General features: G+C 42.6%; 1 protein-coding gene across 2 annotated transcripts; it reads left to right on the top strand.

Moving 5' to 3' along the window:
* Positions 1–20: 20 nt before the first annotated feature.
* LOC147135888 (homeobox protein orthopedia B-like) lies at positions 21–11,367 on the top strand. 2 transcript variants are annotated; one of them, XM_086053727.1, is made up of 3 exons: positions 21–3,417; positions 4,275–4,708; positions 8,835–11,367. In XM_086053727.1, exons 1-3 carry the CDS (start codon positions 3,381–3,383, stop codon positions 9,339–9,341), a joined length of 978 nt encoding a protein of 325 aa, XP_085909853.1. In that variant the 5' UTR covers positions 21–3,380; the 3' UTR covers positions 9,342–11,367. The 2 variants fall into 2 exon arrangements, with proteins under 2 accessions (XP_085909853.1, XP_085909852.1); XM_086053726.1 differs by having other exon boundaries at positions 21–3,456.
* Positions 11,368–11,518: the final 151 nt, after the last annotated feature.

Raw genomic sequence — 11,518 nt, 5'->3', positions numbered from 1 at the left:
TATTAAATGTATATATGACCTTTTCCCGCCACAGTGTCTGTGCTGGTTGTTTTGGGTCTCTGCCCCCAGCCCTCATAAATGCAAAATGGCCTCCCAAAAACGCTTTTGAAGCATCACAAAGTAAACCAACTCGATTGGTGGACAAAGCAAGTTACATTTGAACAGATCATTATAGTCCACATTTTGTTTTTTGATGACAATATTTACAACGCAGCCTTCCTAAAAAAAAAAAAAAAAAACCCCAAAACAAAACTGTAACGAAGCCCCCCTATTCTCTCGGCCCCTACCACCACTCCGCGCCGCCGCTGCTGCGTGACACCCACCCCGCAGTGTCCGCTTCAGAGAAAATGGCTTTTCAGCGCTGATTATTACATCGAGAGCTGTAATTGTATTCTTTTCACATAACTCACGACCTAAATGGAGTCCGCTCGATGGGCCGCCGTGCTAATTGAGCTGTGCCATGCGGCCAACAATCACATCTGGGGTCATGCGAGCGGCCGGGAACAACTCTCGTTCACAAACAACGTTATACACACATGCGTATGACATCAATAAATACAATCCACACAATTCAACCATTTTTCTCCCACTTTTTTGTTTTGCGTCAATGGACATTGCGCAGCTCGATCTGGCGTGCACGCCACCTAGAGGCAAGATAAAACGCAGCTAGTCAAAAGCTGTAGTAATGGTAGTCGCTCTTTACAGAGGATAAAGACTATGCCTTTGAGTATAAATGTATTATCTGTCTACATGATAATAATACATAATTGCCAAAGCTTTATCCGTACAAATCCATGTAGATGCATGTCACATTCCAGCAAAATTCTGGTGGGCCAAACTCCAACTTTGTCATGTTGAAGATAAGTGTACCCATGAATCCGGAAAAGTCACATCTTCCCAATGAGTCCCAATCAAGGTTCAGTTACAATGGTGATCTTTTTTTTTTTTTTTTTTTTTTGTACTCAGAACATTTTTGTGGTAAACCTAATTGAGGAAAACAACTCTTTTTGTTTTAAAAACAAAACAAAACCCTGAAGTATAAACAGAAGCATTGCCACATAAAGCCCCAAGATTTCATTGCAGCCTTAAAGCGAACTAAATTAATACATGAATATTATAATATGAATTGAATGTACAGAATTAAGCATACATATTAACGCTTGTCAGGCGTACCTAATTTGTTCTGGTACTCTTTTTAACAGTAGAAATAATTTTAGATAGAAGCACCAAAATGAAATATTTTTTGGCCATACCTCAAATTTGAGAATTCATTTTATGTTAAATACAATACAGTTAATACATGAAACAAAAACATTTAGTCATTGTTATTGATACAATGTGTCCAATTAAATCCATAGGGTTAAAAATAAAATACAGCTATATACACTTTTTTCGGTAAATGTTTCTTCGTAATTAGTATTTGGTTTTTTTTTTGGTTTTTTTACATTTATTTGGTTTTTCTAACTATTTTGCTACTCTTTCTGTTCAATAATCTCTGTCCGATTATCTCCTCTGTCCTTGTATGAGGTTAACTAAGGCTTGTGGGGAGTAAAAAGAAAAAAAAATCAACAGTTTGTTGAAGTTGGATCATCATCGCATGACCATCCTCTTGCTTTGAAAACATGATTAGACCACTTTGACCAAAGAAATCCACCAAGAATGAGTTCTAGTTAATGTTCATGGTCTTTTTTGCAAAGTGTGTCCCATCTTCATCAGCATCCTATTGCTTCCGCCACCACACTTAGAAAGAGCGGAGAAAAGAAAAGGTGAACACAAGCGGCAGAGGTGAGAAACTTACTGAAGAATGTTTGCAGTAAAATTAAGCAATATTACAAAAGTATGTTTCAAAATGTCGAACCAACACATTTAGACGTCTGCGTTTTATATCGCAAGCCTTTAAAAGTGCAATTGGGTTTTATCCCGTTATTTTTAAATTCTTACAAATAAAAATGACTAATACCAGATAACGTTGCCGTCCGTTTTTTCTTGCAGTTATTTACCAAATGATGCATCCTTGTCAAGCCAAAGTTTCATTTTACACAATTGTAGTCATCTATGAATGCCCTCCGTTTATATGCGCTAGCTTCAATGAGGATAAGAAAAAAAATTCTTCAAATAAAGCAGCTACATTATTAATGTCTGGTATACTTGAAAATGTAGTCTTTTTAACGTAATATTGAATGGCCATTTGAAAGCAAATGTGCGAGCTAGCATACTGGAGCTAACTTTTGCTGAACAACTCCGATTGAATTGAGGCTTCTGCCTGGTTCATGATGACAAATGACACGTGTTTTTCTTTTAAACTCATTGTGCGCCAAATATTTCAATTTTATCATGAAATAAACCTGATAAAAGTGATCCGCTCTACTCGTGCTATTGGCAAGCTAAGCTTCACCTTCAATCTTGTTATTAGTAATGTAATGTAATATAAATCACGTAATTTATGACAATCATCGTTTTGGGATGGATATTTGATTTAACATCTATTTGGAGGAAAATGTCCATGTTGGCATACTGGAGCTAAGTAGTCCCAACTAAATTCACATTTCTCTCTCACACAATTGAATGATGATTAAAAAATAAATAGTTGTATGCAAAGAACTTAATTTATATCATGAAATAAATGTGATATAAACTAATTGTGCTAATGCCAACACTGAACTAATCTTCAGTGCTACGAACCTCAGAGCTACAATGTGTGTGCTCATTTTATGTTAGATTTTATTATTTATTCTGGGGTGGAGAGCCTTGATTTAATTGCAAGCAAAAGGCCATGTTAGCATACTGGAGCTAATATTTGCTCACGTGTACCTTCCGTGGTCTCGTCCATTGAATTATTCTCCACGACTGAATTGGATGAGAACTCATGCAAAGTGTTTTGGACACCCAATTGGGCGGCCACTCCTTCATTTTTATCACGAAATAACCCTAATAAAAGTGATTCCAGCGATTTGTGCTAATATAAAGGGGGGCGTTTAGCTTGGTGCTACATGTGCAGCCGTGAGCATCAGTTGGAAGACCTTACTGGGTTTGAATTTGGGGCACAAATCAAAGCCAATTAAGGGGACTCAAGTGCTCGATAGAAGCGAGCGAAGGTGCTTTATAGTGTGTGTGTGTGCGTGTGTGCGTGTGTGCGGAGGGGTGGTCCCCTCTGATTGGTCGTCGCGCTCGGGCGGGCGCCGGAGGCTGCACTCGCTCGTTAGGCTCCTCCCTTTCCTTCTAAGGTGCATTATAATGCAAGCTGGACGTCTTTTTAAGGCAAAGCGAATTTGCTTTCATTTAAGAACAGCGAGATTTCCTAAATAGGCATAGACGGGTTGTTTTTTTTTTTAATCGCCTTTTTCTTTTTTTTTCTTTTTTTTCCCCCTTCGCGGTGGGCGATGCTCTCTCACGCCGACCTCCTGGATGCTCGCCTGGGTGAGTTGTCGTCGCCCAACTCGGCGCTTCAACTCTGCTGTAAGCTCCACACACACAAACGCGCGCGCGAGCACAAGCACACGCGCGCACACACGCACGATTACCGTGATTCGCCGCGCTAATTTATTGGAAAAGCAATTATTATATTAACTGCGTGATTTGATTGAACTATGGTGGAATGGAGAGTACGAGGCAAGTATTTCAAAGGCAGCTTATGAAGTGCTTTCTGCACATATTTCCACATGTCACTTTTATAAATATGCGGTTAAGTTGATTTTTGTTTTCATATTTCAGAATTTATTGGGTATAACTGGCTAGACCAAAAAAAATGTAATGATACAGGTTTATAATGTGTCATGCACAGCTCATTGGTGTTATTAGAGATGTGCTCCTAAGTTTACACACCCTGGTAGAAGTGATGAAATATTGACTATTTTGGGGGTGAAATATGACTTGAATGAACGGGGACGATTTCATGTTTTGCTTTACGTTTTCGTGAATGATTTTGCAATGCATTAGCTATTTGAATTACAATAAAAATCAAATCCATTTGTTTTTCTCGAACAGAATTCAGTGAAATTTGACACTCATTTGTTCCGGTTGATTTCGACTGGTATTGAGGATACTATAATTTTATTGTTATTATTATTGTTATTATTATTATTATTATTATTATTATTATTATTATTAACTACTATAGTTTGACTAGCCACCCAACGAACATAAGGATCTGCAAGCTTGGGCGACAACTTCTATATTCACTTTCTGTTGCTGTCAGAAGGATGAAAAACTGCCGTTCAATTTCAAGGTCAGGGGACGTCATATGAAGAGATGTTTTGTTGCACGTGGGTGCGCAGGGATGAAAGATGCGGCCGAGCTCCTGGGCCACCGCGAGGCTTTAAAGTGCAGGCTGACCGGAAGCGGAGCGGACCCGGGACACTCCGCGGAGCTCGGCCCGGTGCCGGACGGCGCCACCATGCTCCCCGCCGACGACGTCACCTCCTCCGGGCCGGCAGGAGGAGGTGGGGGAGGCTCCAACCCGGCGGTGCAGGTGATCACGGAGCAGGATAAGCAGCAGAACGGCGGCGGCGGCGGCGGCCACGGAAGTCAGCAGCAGCAGCAGCAGCAGCAGCAGCAGCAGCAGGCCCAGAAACAGAAGCGGCACCGGACCCGCTTCACGCCGGCGCAGCTCAACGAGTTGGAGAGGAGCTTCGCCAAGACGCACTACCCGGACATCTTCATGCGGGAGGAGCTGGCCCTCAGGATCGGCCTGACCGAGTCCAGAGTGCAGGTACTGCAACGCCGCCGTCGTCGTCGGCAACAACAACTTGTTGATCTCATTGCGTTTTGAGTGAAAAAGAAAAATCGAATCAAATTGTGCAACAGCAATTAGTGGCGGCTCTGCACACAAATGCAAAAATGATCAGGTTCTCTGATTCTGCTGTATGAGTGTAATGAACATCTGTTGAATTCGATCAAATATTGGCTGTATACACACCTCTCAAATTGCAATATTGTCATTTAGAATAAACATTTGCACCACAGAAACAAAAATGGCCCGAACAACCTAAAAAAAAAAGCTTGAGTATTTTAGTTTTGTCTCTTCATTTTTTCCCGCAACTGCATGTATTGTGAACGGTACGTGTATCGTGTTTTACTCTTCTAATCTGTTCGAGAATCAATGTGTGCTTATTGTGGGGGCGGGGGGAAGGGGCGAATAAATTAAACATCGCGTGACCAATCAAACGTACAAAATATGAATGTATTCATGTTCACGTATCCTTATCCAAATATGTTATTATTGCTATTACTGTTGTTTAACACTAAACAAGTGTATGTAAAAATATAGCAAATAAATTCACATAATCTATAAACCCAACGTAAATGCATAAACAATTGTAGAATCGAATACCTTAAAGACAGGCCGAAGGGGCCTCTCCAGGCTGAAATAACACCCTGATAATAACCATCAGCATCACTATCATAATCATCATCATAATAATAATCATCATGACTGTTATTGTTATGACGCTATGGGCAATTGGACTCGCATTTGCATAAAATTAGAACGAGTGAAATTATGCTCACATATATACGTGTGTTCGTATGTGTTTCTCATTATTATTATTATTTTTACTTATGTATATATTTTTGAATTTTTATTGGGTGCAAAATGGCGGTGCTTTTGCTTCGATTAGGGTGCTTCGCTACCTCACGCAAATGTTGCCATTCATCAAGTGCTGAGTGGGGAAATAACATCATCAGCATTTGTCACCGGTGCTTTTCCTCCACATTAACGCGGCACATTATGGCTTGCTTTCATTTTTGAAGTCAGTATCATGTATAGACACACATTTTTCTCTTGCCTTAATTATTTCGTGTGCCAGTGAGCTGTTCCAAATGCCTGTGTGAAAATAGCCTATTTTGAAATGAGCCTATTTTCGATGAAACGACGACATGTAACAATCCCCGTGACGATGCTCTTCCCTGAGCCAAGTTTGCACCTGACCACAATAAATAGTGATCATAAATAATTAATAATTCGATCAAATTTGATGACATGTTCAAATAAGGAACACAGTAAAAGAGGAAATTACAAGCGACGAAAGTGCTTTGTTCAAAAGAGTGAAGACAGATGTACTTGCTTCGTGTTACGAAAATGAAAAACATGCATCTTTAACAAAATCATAATTAAATAACATCCATCCATCCACCCATTATCCAATGCGATTATCCTAACAAGGGTCGCGAGCATTAAATAACGTATTTCTGTTAGAAAACAAAAAAACGGGGGGGGGTCGTTAAATCTCAGGGAAAAAAAATACGTGACCCAGGAGAGCACATTTAAAACAACAGAAAGACGCGAAAGTGCATCTATGAAATACGTATATTCTGACACATAATAATTACCAGTTAATTGTATACGTGTATATAAACAATGTAGTTTATGGAGTTAACACTTAGACAGAACTTCAAAATACTGCGTATATATTTGTATTCCTCAATTTGATACTTTGACACAAGTTTTGCGTTTAGTTTTGTGCATTTTCTGCCTGCGTTTTGAGAGGCTGCAAGTGCACTGGTAGTATGTCCAATACTGTCAATATGTCCCAACGTTTTCAGGAACAGATGATTTTAAAAAAATGGTGATATATATTGGACTTCTATCTATGCCAGCGATGTATAGTGACAGGCAGAGCAATTTTAGTTTTTATGCTCAATATACACCACAGGAGCACTCATTTATACTACATAAAATGCTCTCATATACTGTACATTATTCAGATTTCTTACCCACCCATAATCAACACTTAAATGCTCTCATACACACTGCTACTTTTTCTCATGCGCACCACTGAAATTGTCATACATACTACTGTACTATTGATATTGTTTTGCCCTTACACACTACTGAAACACTCTCATTGACACATGACTGAAATGCTCCTGCACTATTGTAATACTCTCATAACGCTACGGAAATGCTCATACATGCAACCGATTTGCACGGACCCGTCCCCTGTAATGTGCGATCGATTCTTGCAGTTTTTCGTTGACGAGGTTGCTTAGGGCTCTTGTTTCGAACGCCACATTTGACCCCTCTGTCCAAGTACCTTGTTCAGCAGTGTTCGATTCCTTTGAGCCGGTTTCTCTGACATTTTTGGAGGATGCGGTTTGCCATATGAAACCATCGGGCTCCCCTCATGACTGCGTTCCTCCACACTTCTTCAAGGAGATTCTCCCAACAATTGGCAAATCGGTTTTGGCCATTATCAACAGCAGCCTGTCGTCTGGTGCAGTCCCCCAACATTTGCATGCATGCTGTAGTGCAACCTCGGCGGGGAAAAAAAACTGCCCTTGATCAAGCTGTGCTATCCAATTTTAGACCCATTTCCAAGCTGCCTTTTATGTCTAAAATTCTGGGAAAAGTGGCGCACTCACAGTTAAGATCTTTCTTGGATGAACATAATGTTATGGAGGTTTTCCAGTCATGCTTCAAAAAGATGCATAGCACAGAGTCAGCCCTGCTACGTGTTTTCAATGACATCCTCCTGGCAAATGACACCGGAGACTACGTATGTCTCGTTTTGTTGGATTTGACTGCAGCTTTCGAATACGGTAGACCACGGTATTCTTTTGACTCGTTTGCAACACCAAGTGGGCATTAGTGGATGCGCTCTAGAGTGGTTTCGATCCTTTCCATTTGGCTGGCAGGACTTTTTCTGTTCCTCGGAGTCCCGCTATGCCCCTCTATCGTATGGTGTTCCACAGGGTTCTGTTTTGGGGCCATTGCTGTTCTCTTTGTATTTGCTGCCCCTGGGTTCCATCCTCCCAAAACATGGTGTTTTCTTCCACTGCTATGCGGACGACTGTCAAATCTATATCCCCCTGAGCAAAAAAGACGCATTGTCGATAAGACCTCTTTTGCCCAACCTAGAGGACATCAAAGACTGGATGTCACCGAATTTCCTAAATTTCAATGAAAAGAAAACAGAAGTTATGGTGTTGTCTACATCCCACCTTATTGACCTGGGCCCCCTGTCTACATATCTAAAGCCAACAGTCTCAAACTGTGGTTTTAAAATGGACAGTCATCTTAAATTGGGCCAGCAAATCAGCGCTGTTGTAATGTCGAGCTTCTTTCACCTTAGACAGCTGGCGAAGGTAAAGCCCCTCCTTTCCCATCAGCACTTAGAAACAGTCATCCGTGCCTTTGTGACATCTCAACTGGATTACTGTTATGCGCTTTATTTTGGAGTCAGCCAGTCCTCCCTCAAACGTCTTCAGTTGGTCCAAAATGCTGCTGCTCACCTACTAACTGGTGCTCGGAAGATGGAGCCCATAACACCAATTCTGGCCTCCCTCCACTGGCTCCCAGTGCACTTTGGGCTTCAATTTAAGATTGTTCTATTTGATTTGAAGTCATGAAATGGCCCGGCCCCCCCCCCGGCGTACCTCTCCGAGCTCCCCCACTGCTACGCGCGCAGCCTCAGGTCCGCGGACGGGCCGCTGCTCGAGGTGGCGAGGACCAAGCGGATCCTCAGAGGGGATGGGGCCTTCCTGTTGCTGGGCCTCCCCTTTGGGATGAGCTCCCATTGGATGTTAGGCAAGCCCCCTCTATGTCCGCTTTTGAAACCCGGTTGAAGGTGCATTTCTATTCAGACCCCAAATTTTCGGCTCTTTTCCGGTGTCAATTGTACACAGTGTTTTATGTGAATTTATTGCTTCCATTTTGTTGTATTATGGCTATTTTGCTATTTGTATGTAAAATGCTTTGTTACAGCTCTAGCTGTTATGAAATGCGCTAACTCTCCTTCACGCTACAAATTTGTGTTCCTTTTTTTTTTTTTTTTTTGGTGCTTAAATCCACGGTTGAGACAACACTCTCATTTAGTGTTGTGTTGCGGCGCGTGCAGGTGTGGTTCCAGAACCGCCGCGCCAAGTGGAAGAAGCGCAAGAAGAGCAGCAACGTCTTCCGGGCTCCGGGCACGCTGCTGCCCACGCACCATGGCCTGCAGCAGTTCACCTTGGGCGACGGCCTGTGCTCCTTCCACGCCAATGACGGGCGCTGGGCCCCCGCCAACATGTCCCAGCTGCAGCTGCCTCCCGCCCTGGGAGGTCGCCAGCCGCCCATGGCTCAGTCCCTGGCCCACTCCCAGTGCGGCCTCCAGCCGCCTCCGCCGCCCGCCTCCATGGGGCTGTCCAACATGACGGGCGGCGGCGGCGGCGGCGGCGGCGGCGGCGGCGGGCTGCAGTCCCACCTGTACCAGCCCCCCTTCCCTGGCATGGTGCCCCCCGCCAACGTGGGCGGCTCGCCGCAGCTGTGCGCGTCTCCGCCGGACAGTGACATGTGGAGGGGGACGAGCATCGCCTCGCTCCGCCGGAAGGCTCTGGAGCACACCGTGTCCATGAGCTTCACCTAATTCCGACTTTCGGCGTTTCTGTTTTGCCGAGTCACGCGTCAATGCTGAAGAGGATTCTCACGCGTGCTGCGCCCCCCAAAATGTGGGATCATTGTTATCCTGCCAATTTGCAGTTCTACTCCTACCACATTTTGTCACCATTTCAAACTTTCAAATCGTCACAAAATTCAGGAAAGGCATGGAACTATTTTCCGTCTTGTAAAATTCCCCCTTTTGCCACAACTATTCCACAACTATTTCTCCTTCAAGCGGAAGTCAAATCAAAAATGTTGTTTACACTAAAGTGTTCCATGCGCCCCAACTGGTCCAAACACAGCATTCTGATGAATATTGTGTTTGCGGAATATGACATAAGCAGCAAAATGCAGCCGTTTTGATCCATCTCTGGGGGCGGCCATTTTGCTGTGGACTGAAACTGACGTCACGGTTGCTCGGGGCTCCGGTAACGACCAATCGCAGCTCACCTCTTTCCTGACTATGACATTTGTAAGCAGAGCCGCGATTGGTTATTGCCTGAGCCCCGAGCAACCGCATGTGACATCATTTTCAGTCGACAGCAAGTGGCAAAATGGCCGCCCCCTGAGATGGATCAAAACGGCTGCATTTTGCTGCTTCATTCATCTTCCACAAATGTGTTTAGACTACTGAGGCCTCTTAGAATAGGCTATATTATTGTAAAGAGTTGTTTGTTTTTTTTAGCTTGACTGCCACTTAAAAAAAATGATTCAAGTGACAGACATAAAAAAAAAAAAATGGACAGATTCCTGAACATCTAGCATCGGAACTGCTAAAATTCCTAAATGACATACTTGAAGTGTTTACATTTTACATACAGTACATCCGCTCCTTCCACGTTTTTGGACTGTGTCAAACAGTTGCCACTTCAAATCATTCCGCTCATTCAGGACATCAAGGCAAGTATTTATCGACATTCCAATGATTCCCACATTTCCCAAATTTGACAAATGAAGAGATATTTGCCATATCGACATTTGCCGTATACCTCCGTCCGCAAGTCTCTGATTCAAATCATTCAGCCTTCCAATTTTCCCGTGGAATTATTTTCACTATATTCAACGGATTCAAACCATTCCTACCTCAAACGTTTCAAGTCATTCAGGATTATCCGGGGAACTATTTTTCCACAGTCTCCTCATTTGCCCTTATTGCACATTTGGATGACAGCATTGGCAGTGACTGCAGCAGTTTACATCTTGACATCCTTCCACATTTCTCAACTGCTTCAACCCAATTCAACTTGACATTGTTGAAGTCATTCAAGACATCTTGGCAAGCGTTCATAACATTTCCCAAATTGCTCCATTTTCACGCGCACACGTGCACGCAGACACGTACAAATCCCCAATTCAAGAGAGAGATTTCCATGTTTCTTCTTGGCTTTCCTGCACATTTCTCGACCAATTCAAACCATTCCAAATTGAAAGCTCATTTAGGACATCTTGGCAACTATTGATCACATTCAATCCCGATAATGTTCCCGGTAAAAAAGTCCCCAAACGAAGAGCGACTTGACACGTTTGCTTCCTCCCTGCACATTTCCGGAGCGATTCAGCGACAACTGCGCATCGCTTCAGTTCATCTTCAGCTCGTCAGCGCTCACATTGGAGATTGTCTTGATGGATCCCAGCTTTGATTCCCACAGAGCAATCATTTTGGCATGGCGTAGGTTTATTATTTTGATTTCATTTGAAGTTATCGACTCCAAAGTGAACTTTTGACAGTGTGGAAACAAAAGAAAGATAAAGACTGACTGCACACTTGTCAAGTGTGACGCACTTCAATTGCCTGAATCAATGCATTGGAAAATGTATACATTTTGTTGTTTCTGTGATCACTTAAGTGGTTTGCTGCTGATGTTCATGATGATGATGACGACGATGACGATGACGACGACGACGACTTTTCAGAATGTCACAGCCATTTTTCTTTTGTCTTATGGACATGTTTCTTTGGATTCCGTGTATAAATGATTTCAATAAAAATGGAAATATGTTCAGTCACAAAACAGAGCCATTATTGGACAGAATCATATGTCACATCACAAGTGATTCATTTATTCTGTTGTCTAATTTTCTATTTGCATTTACCACGGCTAGTGCGTTTTTATTGTGTTTATTTTTACACACAAATAATGCACATACTGTTTGATGGTGAAC

Source organism: Filicampus tigris, chromosome 15 (assembly GCF_054856515.1).
Source record: "Filicampus tigris isolate MCC_2025a chromosome 15, RoL_Ftig_1.0, whole genome shotgun sequence".
In the NCBI taxonomy this organism is placed as follows: domain Eukaryota; kingdom Metazoa; phylum Chordata; class Actinopteri; order Syngnathiformes; family Syngnathidae; genus Filicampus; species Filicampus tigris.
The sequence above is the reverse complement of the archived record's forward strand: the minus strand, read 5'-3'. Positions and strand labels throughout refer to the sequence as shown.